Here is a 17,067-nt window from a genome sequence, read left to right on the forward strand (position 1 = left end):
TAAGACACATCATAAGACACTGTGTGGCCGCACAGTCCAGGAATATGCTCACACATGTGTGAGGCTCGGCCCGTATGTACATAAAAAATATCAAATATTGTGACTGGTCTTAAGGCATGAAATTTAAAGACATTTGTACAAACATAATTTTTTTTAATGAACAAGGAAATAAATGCTAGTAAATCTTAATGTTTACTTTTAAGAATGGATAATAGTAGAGTATGCTTCCCTTCTGAGAATTTGGAGGTTTTGAGCTAGACTTTCTAGAGAGTCGTTTTGTCCACCTTAACTTAAAATAGCAATAACAAGCATTATTTAAGGTCCTTCACAGTTGGGTTTTGGGGCACATCTGGTAATATTCGGGGGCTACTCCCAGCTTTGTGCTCGTGAGCACTCCCAATAGTGCTCAAGGGACTACGTGACGCGGAATCAGCACAGTCCTCCTGCTTGCAGAGCTTGTGCGCCCGCCCTCTGGGTTGTCTCTCCAGGCCTGCAGGTCCTAGGCTACTAACACTTAACTCTGGAGAGGAAAGGATAGTGTAGCTATGCCTAAATACATAGTAGTCACAGATGTAAAACTTCTACCCTTAAACACGAAGTGATCGTAAATGACTTTCTCTGCAGGTATTTCACCTGCCTGCACTGTGCAGGGTGGCTTCTCTAAGCAACCTGGGACATTGTCATGACAGCTGCTTTGGTAGATGTTTTGGTCTTTATGGAACACAGTGCCTGGAGATGTTGCTGTCTTTACTACTGTGTTCAGAGGCCTGAGGAAATGTGTGTGTGCATCTGCTTAACATTTCTAAAAAGTTCCTGTCCCACTTTTTAAAAAAGGAAAAAGAACCAAGACCCTTGTCTGGAAAGGATATTATACATTTTAAAATATACTTCTACTCATGAGGCTGGGGTGATAATACAGGAGTTAGGACTTATGCACCCTACCTCAAACTCCTGCACTAGGTGGTCCCTTGAGCATCATAGGATGTAGCCTTCATGGCCCAAGAACTGCCTTCACACCATCATGTTGAACCCAGTATCATTGGGCATGGTCCCTAGTCCCCTAAACACTCCTTGGAAGGCTCTTTTGCATCCCTCAAAACATTTTTGTTGTTGTTTTGGGCCACACCCAGCTGTGCCCACGTCTTACTGCTGACAATACTCAGGAGTCACTCGTGGCAGTGCTTTGAGGACCATATTGGGATGCCAGGAATCAAAGCCAGGTCGGCTACGTGCTAGGCAAGCACCGTACCCTCTGTACTATCTCTGTGGCCCAACCCCCCAAAACATTCCTATGTTCAATATAAAGTAGGCTTAATCTACTCAATTATAGGATTCTTTTTCCTATTTTAAATTTTGAATTAAAATGATAGTTTTATATTTATTATATGAATAGTAAGATGACATTTTATTATTAAGATGTGTTTCAGCATCACTGGACTCATTATAATTAAGATTTATGTTGAAAATTTAAAAGTGTAGGGGCTGGCGATAATGACTCAAAGGAAAATCATGCCTTACGTGTGTGAGACCTGAGTCCAATCGCTGACAGTGCAGAAAAGAAAAAGAAAACTTGAAAGTCTTGACAGGATATCGTGTTATCCTTACCCTCTGGTTACTTTCGGAAATCCTGTCTTATAGAAGGTGACAGCCATGGTCCCAGCAATGGCTCAAAGATTCGAATAAAGTAATTTTGCCCAGGAATCCTGATGAATTATTTATTGCCCTGCATGCTTATTAGTGGTTAAGTGGGAATATTCATTATACATTTTCCCCTTTCCAGCTGTGCAGAGAGAGAAATTAAAATGCCCAGATCACCTGGGGGTTTAATGATGAGTGGGCTGCAGCTGGGGCCACACTCTGGCCAGGAAAAGGCACTGGCCACAAGCAATCAAAGTGATGGTTCCTAATCGTGGCTGTAAGGAGAACCTGGAACATCTCTGCATATGAAGGGAACTCTCCCAAGTGATTCCAGCCCAAGGCTGAGAACCCCTATCTCAGAGAAACTAGAGGGAAATAAATGATTGTTCAAAAGGGTGAGGTACACACCTTGCATTGGTCGAGCTCCAAGTTTAATCCCAACACCTCCCGGAGTGGTCCCTGGGCCCCTGAGTACCACTGGAGAACCTCACATGCCCCAGAAAGAGAAATTGGAAGGGGAAGCTGAGTTAGAGTAGTATTGAGACGATCCGAGTTAGACATAATGAAGACTTCTGTTGGGAAATTAGTAGTGAAATACCCCAGTGTGGAATAACAGAACTTAACATCCACATAAGAAAGCAAAGCAAGGGGCTGGAGCGATAGCACAGTGGGTAGGGCATTTGCCTTGCACATGGCCACCATGGGTTCGGTTCCCAGCATCCCATATGGTCCCCCAAGCACTGACAGGAGGAATTCCTGAGTGCATGAGCCAGGAGTAGCCTCTGTGCAACACCAGCTGTGACTCAAAAACATCATCATTATCTTCCCATTGATCGTTGATTTTTCTCAGTAATGTCTCCATTCGCCCAAGCCCTGAGATTTTAGAAGCCTCTCTTTACTCGTCCTTCCCAACAGTGCCGCCTTGGAGGCTCGTTCAGGGTCAGGGCAATGAGACCCATCATTGTTACTGGTTTTGGCATATGAATACACCATGGGGAGTTTGAGAGGCTCTCCCATGTGGGCAGGAAACTCTCGGTAGCTTGCTAGGCTCTCCCAGAGGGAAAACTAGGCTATAAGATGTCTCATGGCCACGCTTCTGGGAGCTTAGTGTTATAGTCTCTGGATGTTGGCCATTGATGGGGTTACACAGCACTGGGAGCAGTTTCTGGGTGTGACCGCCTAGCTACTGAAAAATGGGGGATCTGGGCAGAAGAGGCCCAGTCCCAATCCAAGCAGGCTTGGAGAGGGGCCTTGAGCATGGCTGTGGCTGGGTTCTGGAGGTCTTCGGCTGCCACGGCTCTGCTCGGGACAGGGAGGGAAACTCAACCCACCCCCTCTGAGGGGCCCCGGTGAAGACAGTCAGGCATGGGGGCAAGAGACTCTGCATCGCTGTATTATGGGAGCTTGGTTTTATAGTCTCTGGATATTGGCCTTTGATGGGATTACGTGGCACCGGGGGCAGTTTCTGGGTGCCTCAGGATAAAAGAAATAACTATAAAAAATAGCGGTAAGTTTTGTGAAACAGGAATTTTGTCACCAATGAATTCATAGTGCCTAACTCAATACTTCAGACCCCTTGGGACTAGAGAAATAGTACAGGATTTAGGTGCTTGCCTCACATGTGTCTGACCCAAATTTAATCTTGAGAACACACATTCTTCTGAGCACCATCAGGAGTGACCCCCAAACACAGAACCTACTTCTGACTTGGTTAGGGGGTCACTCTTGGAGTTGGTTTGAGGATCAAACGCAGGCCTCCTGGAGGCAAACCATGTACTCCCATGGGCTCTGTGGCCCAAAAATAAATAAATATTCATATAAATAAAATACTATGATAGTTTTGAAGAAGAGGTTCAAATCAGGCATATTGCCTGAATCCTGGAAATAAACAAATATAAGATGAATCTTAAGAAAAATTGGAGAGGTCGATTTGCTCTGTCCCCAAAAGCTTCATCAATAGGTAGCAAAGGAGTTGAAAACATATCAGCGGTCAGAGAGCTGGCTCAAAGGGTTGGAGTTAATGCTTTTCATGCGGTCGGCCTGGGTTCAGTTCCCAGCATTACGTGGTCCCCTGAGCACAGAGCTAAGAGTAGCTCCTGAGCATAACCAGGTATAACCGCACCCCCCCCTCAAAAAGGAAGAAAGAAGGAAAGAAAGAAAAGAAGGAAGAAAGGAAGGGAGGGAGGGAGGGAGGGAGGGAGGGAGGAAGGAAGGAAGGAAGGAAGGAAGGAAGGAAGGAAGGAAGGAAGGAAGGAAGGAAGGAAGGAAGGAAGGAAGGAAGGAAGGAAGGAAGATACCAAATACATTATCTGGAGTCAGTGGAAAAATTAATTTTTATTTTTATTTAAAGCAAACATTTTTTAATTTTCTTTCTAAATGTTTATTTGAATCAAATTTAGAAAACTAAATTGTCACAGATCAGGACCATGGGACAAGAGCACCGTCCAAGGAGCAGCGATGCCCTGAGACTCGCTGGTTCCATTCCTTATAGTGGCACACACCAAAGGGCAGTGCTCTCTGTGCGCAGACCGTAGTGGGGAGATGGGTGGTGCAGGCGTGGTTTGCTGTAAATGGGGCACACGGGGCCGGAGAGACCGTATGGGAGTCAGGTGCTTGCCTTGCACTTCTGACCCCATTAGGCCTCCAGCACCAGATATGGCCCCTCGGATGCCTCCCGGAGTGACCCCTGAGCACTGCCAGGTGTGGCTCCCAAACAGAAAGGTAAACAGACGTGGCATACGGGAGAATGCTGACCGTGACCTTCTCTGTCCGCAGGAATAGATAATCTCTATGAGAGGGCGCTTCACATCCGCAAACTGCTCCTGACCTTGCCCAGGTCGGTCCTTATAGTGATGAGGTACCTGTTTGCCTTCCTCAATCAGTAAGTACTCCCCATCCCTGGCTCTGCCAGTGTCTCCCTCCCGTCTCCACTGAAACTGCTCTGAATTTTCATTTTATTCTTGGATTCTGTGAAATGTACCTTGGATCCCATTTATCAGCAGAGTCGAAGCTAAGATGATTGAGTCTAGTCTGAAGGCAGAGCTCCCCCCTGCAGATCAGGGCCATTGCATGCCAGATGTAAGCTCTACCCAGACGCAGAAACTGTGACCTTCAGTGCAACAGTTACAGCTCACACAAAAAAGCACTCCCTTCAGGGAATTCCAGTTTTCCTCAATCCCATCTAAAGCTAAAGCTTATGTCATAAATGTTTTTGTCAAAAGGATGTAAACCACCTGCTCGCTGCCGACAGTGGGCGTGACATTTAATGTGGCCGTTGCTGGCAAGACTTCTACACAGATTCCCAAAAAGAATGTCTGCAAATTCAACATGCGGAGAGCTTGCCAAGAAGATATTTCTAAAGCACTCTCTAAAACAATTCCACAGGAGTCAGAAAAATCAGGCTTATTTTCAGAGAAACTTGACTCTTTGAATGCCGGCAACTTGATTTTCAGTTGCTTGTGGATACGTGGGCTCCCCTGTAACCACCAGCCCCCTCGCCCTGCCCAGCACCCCTCTTCTCTCCAGCATTTCCGCTGAGATTGGACATGAAGAAACACGAGTGAAGATGGATTTCCATCCTGGCATGGTTTCTCCTTCCTAGACTGTTTCCTCTTCTCCATTTCACTCAAGGCTTTAAGTTCTTTAAAAGTCATGAAGATTTATTACAATCCTACTGGACATTCCTGAAAGTATACTTATTCAGCACCCAAAAGCAAGGATCAAACAATAAAGAAGTGCTGGCAGAGGAAAGAATGGAGAAAAACACCCACCCATTTATACAAAAGTCACCCCTAAAAATAGGCAGGATATAGAAGAATAGTAATAAATGACATTTTAGCAAAAGAGACCCAGTATCCATTTGCCCATAGTGAGGCTCACCCAGCCTTGGTAGACATATGAAGGCTCGCCATCTTTACCCTTTGCTGGTTCCAGGTGCCTCCCTCACCCTGTTGGGGTGCCTTGCATTTCTGTGGGTCCTCCCCAGGCTCTCCCAGAGGTTCCTTGACAGGCCTAAACAAACCTACATGGAACACAAAATTCAGGAAGTTCTCAAAACCGAGTCACTGTGTATCTCGGCAGAGGCAGAGGTGCCGTGAGTCAGGCCTTGGCATTTTTTCCAGCATTTCTGCCCAGCGATGCCCCCTAGCTCCCTGCACCTGCCTTCATGCTGAGACAAGGCCTGCCTCGAGAGTAGGAGGGCTGGGACAAGACTTTTCACAAGATCAGTTACCTATCCTAGTTTAGATGTAAAATCAATAATCACCTTTTTTATGTCTTTTGGGGGTGGGGAGTTTTATTTTGGGGTTTTTTGGTTATTTGGGGGAGAGGGGTTTTGTTTATTTTGGGGGCCATACCCAGTGTTGCTCAGATGTTACTCCTGGCTCTGTACTCAGACCTTACCCCTACCCTTCTCAGATCATATGGATGCCAGGGATTGAACCCAGGTCAGCCGCATACAAGGAAAGTGCATTATCTGCTGTACTATCACTCCGGCCCCACCTTTTTTCTTTTCAAATGAACATTGAATTAAACACCAAAAAAAAAAAACAAATGATTTTCTCCGTTGAGCACCCATACATCTTTAAGAAATGAGGCCGCTTTTAATCTGAATCCTACTTGCGCCTTCCTGCATCCCTTTTCAAGATGAACTGAACGTGACTGTGGGCTGTTCACTGTGACCTTCTTTGGCAGTTGTATGTTTCAGAAATGGCAGAAGGAAAAGACATATGTTAGCTGAGGAAAGTCTGCTTTTGTATTTTCTCCTTCCTGGGCTATCTTATTTCCTATCACATGGCATCTCAGTGTCTTTGTGTCTGTCACCATCTCCCAAAGGGAGTCGAGTCCTTTTTTCTCCTTCCATTTGTCATCTGTTCACCTGAATTTTACATTTTCTTTTAAGACTGACATTTGAGACACTGAAAGATAAGGTCCCTAACTTCTCCCTGAACTGAGCCTCCCCTATGTGAAGCCCAGCAATAAAGAGCCCATTGATTGAGTCGCTTGTGGAGATTCATTCCCAGTCTCCATAGGACTGGATTTCAGAATCACACTGTGCCACAGCATTCTCCCCCAAGGTTTGCCGTTTTCTAGCTGTAGTTGGAATGAGAGAAGTGAGGGCTCTCTCCCCCTTCTCTTGCACTTTCAAAGTCTCTTGTCACCTCTGTTGGTAGGCTAACCCCCCCCAGCAAGTTCTGAAGCCTGCAGTTGTTTGCTTCCTTTCAGTGGCGACCAAGGAAAGGTGCTTTGTTGTGCGCTAAGCTTTCTTCAAGATCTTTAGGAGAAAACTGAAATCTGAGATGTTTTTGAGCAATAGGAAGCAGATTTGAAAGCTTTATGGAGAACACCACTGCCCGTTCAAGATCTGCTTAATTAGTATTTAGAGCTTGACCACGCCCTTTACAAATGAAGTTCATGTACTTGATCCTGGTCTCCACTGTTGCAGAGATGAGCTTAAACCTCCTCATGGCTATGAAAAATACTGTTTAATTAAGCAAGAGAGACTTGTATTCCCTTTTCAGTTTCCACCTAGTTGAAAGGTTCTAAGTTTCTTTGGAGTTTGCTGAGCCAACTTAGAGTAGGATGGAATATCACTTTATTCTTAATAAAGGCCAAGTAGAAAGTCTGTTTTCAGAATAGCAAATTTCTTATTCAGTATTAATTTTCTCTACTCTTAACCCACCCCACCCCCCATTATTTATAACTCATCTTGCTTTCTTCTGTAGCCTTTCACAGTACAGTGATGAGAACATGATGGACCCCTATAATCTGGCCATTTGCTTTGGGCCAACACTGATGCCCGTCCCGGAAATACAGGATCAAGTGTCTTGTCAGGCTCATGTGAATGAAATTGTCAAAACCATCATCATCCACCACGAGACCATTTTCCCCGACGCTAAAGAGCTGGATGGCCCTGTCTATGAGAAATGTATGGCTGGGGATGACTACTGGTAAGTCCAGGCATTTTCAACCTTTCCCCCTGAAAACAAATCATGGGAGCAGAGAAAACAACTTAATTTGAAATAAAGAATGTCGCCATGAGAGACATTTGAGGAAAGTTCTATCTAAGACCCAACAGCCCTTGTTTCTTGTTATGGAAACTCATTAATCCTCCCTTTTCCCAAAGATTACAGCTTTTTAGAAATATGCAGCCTCTCCTGACTTTTTTTTTTTTGCTTTTTGGGTCACACCTGGCAATGCACAGGGGTTACTCCTGGCTCTGCACTCAGGTATTACCCCTGGCCGTGCTCAGGGGACCATATGGGATGCTGGGATTTGAACCCGGGTCGGCCGCGTGCAAGGCAAACGCCCTACCCGCTGTGCTATCTCTCCAGCCCCAGCCTCTCCTGACTTTTTTAGGGGATTAAGCTTTTTATGTTTCATGGAATTGTATTAATATTTACTATCAAGAAGAGCTAATCAAACGGGTGAATTTCATTTTTATGAGCCTGATTGTTTAGATTCTGTTTTAGAGTTCTCCTTCTGGTTTGTTTGTTTTCATCTGGGGAAGCTACACCCCGCTGTGCTCAGGGCTTACTCCTGGCTCTAAATTCAGGGGTCGCTCCTGGTGGGGATCAAGGGATGATATCTGGTACAGGAGATAAAAACCATGTTTTGATTGCTATGGGTGCCACCCCAGGCCGTGCTGGGAGGCCATATAGTGCCAGCCACGTGGCAGGGCATGGCAGGTCCCACCACTGAGTCTTACCATCCAGAGAGACTCCTGGGACCTCACCACCAGCATAGGTGGGTGTGGTCACTGTAAAACTATAATAAAATTAAGGAGACTTTTAAGCTGTTAACTTTATCTTCATGTATGGATTAACATTATCCTAATGACAACGGTCAGTATGAACAAATTCATGATGTCAGGGGCTGGGGATGTTGCCCAGAAGTTGCTCTGAGGTAGAGTACATGCCTTGTACCCACCCATGAGGCCCAGGGTTCAACTCCATGGCATCACACAGAAAATATCTTGGGGGTGGAGGGAATTGAAAGATGACTCAGTGACTTAATGTGCTTGCCTGCCCTGTGCAAGGTCATGAGTTCAAACCCTCAGGGTCACACAGTTACACTGAGGTGGTCAGCACAGCTCTGCTCTGAGGGACCACCATGGAGAAGGACCTGGAAGGTAGCGCTGTAGCCTGGGGGGCGCCCAGGGCCAGGGGAGCTCAGGAGCCCAAGTCCTAGAGCTGAGCCTGCGGGCATGGATCCAGACCAGCCCGTGGTGTGGAGTCCCCAGCAAGAGAAATATGGAGGGGGGATTCACAGGGTAGCATATCCCAAAGGCAGAGGACCCAGAAAAGTTCACTGCTCACTGTTTGACATATGTAAGTTTCTGGCTTTCACGAACTCATGTCCAGTCAAAGCAGCTTCAGTGCCTTGGTTCTCGGGATGTCTGCTGCTGGGGCATCTCTCCTCACCTGGAAAAGCACTGTAGTACTGTCGTCCCGTTGCTCATCGAATTGCTCAAGCGGGCACTAGTAACATCTCTGTTGTGAGACTTGTTATTACTGTTTTTGGCATATCAAATATGACACGGGTAGCTTGCCAGGCTCTGCTGTGCGGGCGAGATACTCTCGGTAGCTTGCTGGGCTCTCCGAGAGGGATGGAGGAATGGAACCCGGGTTGGCCGCATGTAAGGCAAAGGCCCTACCCGCTGTGCTGTTGCTCCAGGCCCCTGGAAAAGCACTCTTCCATATTAAGACAAGTGAGGCCAAGACACGTGGCCCGTGGCAGGTGTAACTGGAGCTGCCTGGATCTGGCCAGTCCAGCATCCACCAACTCTGTTCCCCCGGTAGCTGTAGTCCTCCCTCCCAGAGCAGGGAAGAGCTCAGACCATCCCAGGGCCGGTTTTTTTCCCATTTCCTTACTGGGGATTACGTAGAACTATAGTGAATAGCTGCAATATGTTGGGTAACTTTATTTATACATTTATTTATTTATTTATTTATTTATTTATTTATTTATTTTACTTACAACATTCTCATCGTGAGTATTTTTAGAAAACTGAGACTGGATTGGGGAAATAGCACCTGGGTTACAGGGCTTAAGGCACCTGCCTTGCATGCGGCTGATATCTCTCCAATCCCCAGAACTCCATATATCCCACACAACCTGAAATAGCCACTGGGTACCACCAGATGTGGTCCAAACCCTTCCCACCTTCTCCCCCAAAAGACAAGTCTGAGACTTGACTCTAAATCAACAATAAAGTATGATTGATTCTAGTTCCAATATGTAGAGAGAAATTGTGTACATAGAATTGAATTCAGAAGCATTTCCTTGAGCAGTTATTATCTGCAAGGTACCAACTTGGCCCTGGGAAGATAAATGAGTAAAACTCTGCCCTGCCAAGATACAGAATATTATTTTCATCACTGCTTCAAGGCCATGTCGAGAGTGTGTAGCAATCCCAAAAAGCCCAGGCAATAGCAGCAAGCACTGCTGTCCATTGAAAACAAGTATGTGGCTATCCGGTCAATATCATTTGTTATGTTATAGTCTAGAACTTTTGAGACCACTCGCTTTTACAACAGAATCAAAGCCCCATAATAGTCTTGCAGCTAATAATACATGTTTGATTATGTCCTCTCCTCCATAGTGCTCTCTGTGGATATTTCTCATTTTAAACATAAAGTCAATATTACAGTAGTTATCCTTGTCCCCAAACACCAGCAGTATAGATGGCTTTTACATTAATGTCGGGCTTGCATTTGTGATCAATGCATCATATTTATCAGAGTACATTTAAGCAATAGTAGTACTAGTGTCAAAGGATAATGTTTTGAACAAAATAAAAACCACAATTGTCATGCAGATGTAAAATGAACATGTGTCTACAGAAAAGTGAAGATCCAACTGATTTGAAGTAGAAATCAAAGATCAATTTACATGTGATAGGGAATACATTATTTTTTAAAATTGGCGTATTAATAGGATAATTAATCAGCCCTATTCAACTAGCATTCAGTGAATTTTCATTTTCACGTCTAAGAATTATTTATAATGTTCTCAGTTTTATGCAAATTAACTTTGTCTTTGCAGGGAAGTACAGCGCCTTGGTGTCAGAGATGTAGATCTATCTGCCCTCACATAGTTTGATAATACTTAGAACATCCTATTGCCTCTCAAAAGGCATATTTTTCTCTTACAGTCACAATTATTCATTTTTCAAATTCTTTTGATTTGGGGGAGAATGATAACTCAAAGAGCTGAGCATACGCTTTGCATGCAGGAGGTACCCTCTCTGGCACCACCGCCAAGCACAGAACCAGGAGTAGGCCCCAAGGACTCCCTCCTCCTAGTGTAGCAAAAAATTTTTTGAATCAAGATTCTTATGAATTTCTCTTTCCACTCTGCAGCGACAGCCCATACAGCGAGCATGGCACCTTGGAGGAGGCAGATCAGGATGCCGGCACAGAGCCCCACACCAGCGAAGACGGTATGCCTGTGCCCGTCCCTGTGATCCTCAAAACATGGTCTTTATGTCCTTTTTGTAGACTTGCTTGTATTAAAAGTTCAGCTAGGATTTTTATGCACAGAATTGAACTCAGAAACATCTAACTTAATAAAAATCCACTCATAAAGCATGTAAAATACATGTAAGATATGAAGAATATTACTACGGTGAACACCCACACAGCCACCACCAAGTTGAAAAAAAGTGCTGACGTTACCTTTGCATCTCTCTCCTGCCATTGCCCGCCTTGCCCCCTCAGCGGCGACCTCTGTGTTTCTTGCCTCCTTGTCTATCCTCTTGAACTTTCTATAAATGTGATGGTACTGTTATTTCATGACTTTATCCACTCGGTGAGATGTATCTTGTATAATACCCCATTGTCTTTACTATTTCACTATTGATAAAATATGTAAGGGGATTTCTGTCTTTTTGCCATTAAAAATAAGTTCTGGATATGAGCATATTTAACTTATATTACATTAGAAATGAACAGGACTTTCTTCAGAATATATACACTCAGGAGTAAATGAGGGTCAGAGAGATAGTATAGTGGATAAGGCACTTGCTTTGCTTGCAGCCAATCCAGTTAAAATTTCTGGCACCCCATATGGTCCTCACAGCCCCAACAGGTGTGAGTTAAGTAGAATAAGCCCTGAGCACAACCAGTGTGGCCCAAAATCTGACAGAAAAACAAAAGTGATGAGTCTTCAACCTCAGTAGCTGCTGCCAGACTGCTTCTGAGAATGATTATAGTCAGCACCAGCAGCAGATGAGTTTCTCATTGATTATTTCCATGAACCCTTGATTTCATTATGTAGTAGAGCCCTTGCCAATACTGTCAGTGTGCAGTGGTATAGCATTGTGATTTTAATTTGGATTTCTCTGGCGACTGATGAAGATGCTCTCTTAGAGTGCATTCTTAGAAACATTGGGCTATGGGAAGGCCATCAGATGAAATGATGCCAGTGATGCCAGGCTCAAGAGCTGAGGACCAGGCACTCTGGGGGAGAGAGGACATAGATGTACTGGGCTCAGGCAGGAGGACCCGGACTGGGGCAGGAGCCCACATTGTGGATCCTGCAGGAAGAAACAACGAAGGTAGGATGCGCAGCTCTCAACTTGGCTAGTTCCAGTCACTTCAGCAGACTCTGAGCTGACTCTGGGACATTGAGCTGTGTGCTGGCCAGTTCCCAGCCCTGGGATGATCAAGCAGGTGGACAGTCACCCACTGTACAGTAGCCCATAAGGAAGATGGTCAGGATGGGGGTTCTAGTTGGTCACCATGTATGTAAAAGGCTTATTTCTGGGAATTGACTCATCCTAGGAGGGATAGTCCACCCAGGGTGGGCAAATCACCATACGTCAAAATACAGGAAATAAAAACCTTAGGTGAGTACAGTGAGAGTCCTATTTGGTGGCTTGAGTGTTTTCCTTTGTGAAATCCTGACTGTCAAGGCTTTTGACTGGGTAGGGCCTGGGTGCTCACTGTTGGGTTCTCTAAGCTATTAGTGTGTTTATTATCATTTGTTTGGTTTGCCTTGGTTGATGTTGGCTTTGACCTTTTCACTGCAGAAATATATTTTGAGAAACGCATCTTCCAGCAACTCTGTGGTGCTTATGTCTCAGTATAACTGGACCAACCTTGATAGCCTCTTATTCACAGAGGTGGTGGTGTGACCTGTTGGTTTTCAACCTTCTGAAAGGACAGGTCAGCCCCTGGTCAGAAGACACAGTGACAAACCACAGAACTCGCCTATTGGGATTCCACTTTATTTCCTAGAGTCTTCCTGGCCTTGGTTTTGTTGAGTTCTGCTGATGAAGTCTTATTTTCCAGTGTGTCTTGTAAATATTTTACATGTCTCTTGGAACTCTGAAGGAATCCTTGAGCTTCCATAGAAGGTAGATTTCTTACAGAGAGAGTTTTGATTTACTTTCAGTTGGGGGGCGGGGGGAACCCAGCTTGGAATTTGAGGTTTTCCAAGGCTACCCCAGGTTCTGGAACTTTTTTTTTTTTTATGCACCATGGTTTACAACATTGTAAACCAATATTACAAAAACCTGCTCAGATCAAGACTGGGCCTCTTCCACCCAGATCCCCCATTTTCCAGTAGCTAGGCAGTCACACCCAGAGACTGCCCCTGGCGCTGTGTAACCTCATCAACAGCCAGCACCCAAAGACTATAAAACCAAGCTCCCAGAAGCGCAGCCACGCGGCATCTTATGCCTCGTTCTCCCTCTTGGAGAACCTGGCAAGCTACCAAGAGTTTCCTGCCCACATGGGAGAGCCTGGCAATCTCCCCATGGCGTATTCATATGCCAAAACGAGTAACAATGCTGGGTCTCATTGCCCTGACCCTGAAAGAGCCTCCAATCCGGCACCATTGGGAAGGATGATTAAAGAGAAGCTGCTAAAATCTCAGGGCTAGGATGAATGGAGACGTTACTGAGACCACTCGAGAAAATCAGTGATCAATGGGATGATGATGATGATGATGATGATGATGATGATGATGATGATGATGATGATGATGATGATGATGATGATAGCGATGAGTTTCAGTGGTTTCCAGGTTTGAGGTGGTGTATTTCCTTAGGTCTGGGGGAAGAGAGGTGGGGTGCTTATAATTCCTCTGAAGAGCATTGTATGGCCGGCAGAGGATAGGTTCTGGAGCTAGCTATATGTCGCTCTGATGCAGCACCTTGACTCACATTTTCTAGCTTCTGCTGGATTTTCTGAGGTCCCATTTCCCTTGAATTCATGCTCTTTCATGTTTTTACTGCCATGATCTCTTATGAATAGTATTACAAAGATTTTTTTATTATTTATTTTTCATGGAGGGTAATCATGATGTTTATTGTGTCAACCCTCTGCTTAAAAAATAAAATAAAACAAAATTTAAAAAAAAAGTTTCTGGAACTAGAGAGATAAGTTCAAAGTTCCTGGAAGCAGAGAGACAATTAAAGATAATTCTGGAGTACCTGGTGCTTTGCCTGCCGGAGCCTGGGTTTCAAGTGTTGCTGGGGAAGGACCAAAAATGAACAGGAAAAAAACGTTTTTATAAGTTTCTTTGTGTTTTCAGAAAATGAGCTGACATTTTCAGAACTTGTTAGAAGAGATTGTTTACTGAAAGAGCTTCTGCTCCTGTGATGCTGCTCTCCATCATCTCCTTTGTTTCCTTGAAGAAGTCCTTCCTTCTCACCTCTGCCTTCTCTAAGTATTTCCTTTCCTTGTGGAAAATCCTGGGCAAAGCCCCAGCCTTCCCTGCTCCCCAACGCCAAGCTTGTCCCTGTGTCGGCTGGCACTGTTCTTCCCCATGATGACAAAAGAGAAGTTTGCAAAGGGCTGTTTCAGATCACATTTCATCATGTTCACCTGATTTCGCTGGAAAGGAAAACATGGTTTAGAAAAGTCATCCTCTTGCCTCTGGTCAGCCTCTAGAGACCTGGAACTAAATTAGTGAGAGTATTCATTTTCTTCCTTTTAATCACCCGCGTATTGTATTTTCTTTCCTCTGGCATGGTATCACAAGGAGAAGTAGCTTTTGTTTCCAAAGGAGCACAGAACAAAGCCTTCATCAGTAGGGACGGCAGGGGGAAGCTCCGGAGGGGGCATGTCCGGAAAGACAGGGTCCCAAATGGAAAGTGAGGTGTGCTCACATTCTGAATAAAATTATGGCAATGTAAGACAACAGCACCTTGCCGTCAGAAAATCCACCCCATTGAGTTTTCTTTCCCTTTGCACCAAATCATTAAACAAAAATGAAATTCTCACCTAACAGAAACTCTTGGTATTATTGGAACTGACAGCAGCAGGCGGGACCTTTGAGAGACTGAGCGAGTCTCCGGGTGGAAGGGGTCTGGGGAGCTGCCAGGCTTCACGGTTGATCTGCTCTGCCGTGACTAGCTGACCATGTGTATAAATAGTTTATTGATTGACATCTGACCATGCAATGACTCTCCCGAGAGTAGAAAGAGTCAAAATAATAAAATTGCTCAGAATTGCTAGTTGATGTAGTAGGGTTACCAATAAAATGTAATTCTGTTTCTTCTGATCATTCTAAACTTTCTCATATTTGAATGAAATAAGCAGAGACTGATCATCCTGTTGCTAGTACTTTCCAAAAAGTGAAAAGATGAGATAATGATTATGGAGGGAATAATTGTGAAATTATTTAAAAATATGCACATGTTAAATCATCTAAAGTGCCCTTAGCCACCAGTGGCCAATTATAAGGAAAGACACTGAAGGACGTGAAGCATTCACTGTTCATCTTCCTTCCTTTGACAAGTACATAGACTGTACAGTATTACATGGATGTGTGTGTGCGTGTGTTGGATTTTTTTTTCCCAGTAAAATGGAATTCAAATATATTGGTAAGTCCATGTAAGAATATGCAAATTACATTCATGAAGTTCTTTTTTTTTTTTTTTCATGAAGTTCTTTTTAATAAATTGGCATGCCTTTAATCTTCTGTGGGTGTTTGTCTCTCCTGTTCTGTAGATATGTTTGTTTCTGTCCCCCGGGAAGAACAGGGCTAGAAAAAAATTGAAATATGTCATCCCAAATCAAATAGTAATCTTACTCTTTATCTGTAGTTGTAGAACAAACTTTGAGGTCATTCCCATTGAATATGTAGTTATATTTCCACTTGGATAAATCAGATGAGTAGAATAAAATCTGATCACAAATAAAATCTAACTTAGTAAGTTTTCATTTGTATACTTTAATTTAAAATATAGCTGGGGACCAGGTAGGTGAGCAGGTACAGCCTTGAATGCTGCCAAACCTGGTTCAATCTCCAGCACTGTAGTGTATGGTCCGCCCAAATCTTGCCATATCCCTGAGCAAAGCACCAAAAGTAAGCCCTGAGCACTGCCAGGTGTGGCTCAAACCCTCTCCCCCACTCCCCTGTTCCCCAAATATATATATATTCATATGTGCATATGTGGGCTGGAGCAATAGCACAGCAGGCAGGGCATTTGCCTTGCACCTCGCCAACCTGGGTTCGATTCCTCCACCCCTCTTGGGGAGGCTGGCAAGCTACCAAGAGTATCTCACCCCCACGGCAGAGTCTGACAAGCTACCCGTGGCGTATCCAATATGCCAAAAACAGCAACAATAAGTCTCACGATGGAGACATTACTGGTGCCCGCTCAAGCAAATCGATGAGCAACGGGATGACAGTGACAATGACAGTGTATATATGTATATATACATAAACACACAATTATAATTTGGGGAGATACGTGTTAACATATCTCCTGAATGTTATAGTCCATTATTAAAGGACTTAAGTGTTGTTTTGAAAATTATTTGTATGCTTTGTTAAGGGTAGACTACTTGCATATTATTATGTGCTTTTTACATGTGAATGCTTCAAACATTATTTACTACAAAAAGATGATGGAAAGGGTTTTTTTTTTCCTTTATTTAAATTGTTTCACTGGCATTCACCCAGGTCATTTATATAGGGCTAATCTGTTTCTAAAATACATTTTTTGATGTTTATGATTTTTGCCTTTTGCATCCCAGAGGAAGTTTAATTTCATCAAGTAAGAAACGTAGCTGGCTACCTAAGTAGTCCATGTGCTGTGACTCTATAGACATACAACAAGTATAGGAGACATTGGGACCCAAATGACCTCTTTCAATCGGACAAGTTTGTTACCAAGAAAAATAGAAGACAGTTTCCTGAGAAAAATAACTTGCCAGGCAGGTTTTCATCTGTGCTTTCATTGTCATCCATACATCTAGACCTGAGTTCCTCAGCCTTTTCTGACCTTGGCCCCCTGCTGCCTCTATTCTTCCCGCCACCCTGTCCTACCAGTTGGACCTCTGCTCTCCTCCAGGGCCCCACTTCTTTTCATCTGTAACCCCCTGTTGAGAAACACTGTTCCAGACTGCTCACGGCACACCTTCCTATATGTGTGTGGCTTGTCCCTTTTCAGAGTAGTTCTTGATTAGTTGA

At 44.2% G+C, this 17,067-nt stretch overlaps 1 protein-coding gene across 5 annotated transcripts in view; it reads left to right on the forward strand.

The window, feature by feature from the left end:
- Positions 1-17,067, forward strand: part of SRGAP1 (SLIT-ROBO Rho GTPase activating protein 1) — a 324,413-nt gene that overhangs the window by 291,218 nt on the left and 16,128 nt on the right. For all 5 annotated transcript variants that reach the window (XM_004602634.3, XM_055118174.1, XM_004602635.3 and 2 more), the window contains 3 exons: positions 4,414-4,519; positions 7,362-7,586; positions 11,001-11,080. In XM_004602634.3, the coding sequence (XP_004602691.2) occupies positions 4,414-4,519; positions 7,362-7,586; positions 11,001-11,080 (411 nt within the window). The remainder of the gene's footprint in view (positions 1-4,413; positions 4,520-7,361; positions 7,587-11,000; positions 11,081-17,067) is intronic.

Source organism: Sorex araneus, chromosome 10, assembly GCF_027595985.1.
Source record: "Sorex araneus isolate mSorAra2 chromosome 10, mSorAra2.pri, whole genome shotgun sequence".
Classification (NCBI taxonomy): Eukaryota; Metazoa; Chordata; class Mammalia; order Eulipotyphla; family Soricidae; genus Sorex; species Sorex araneus.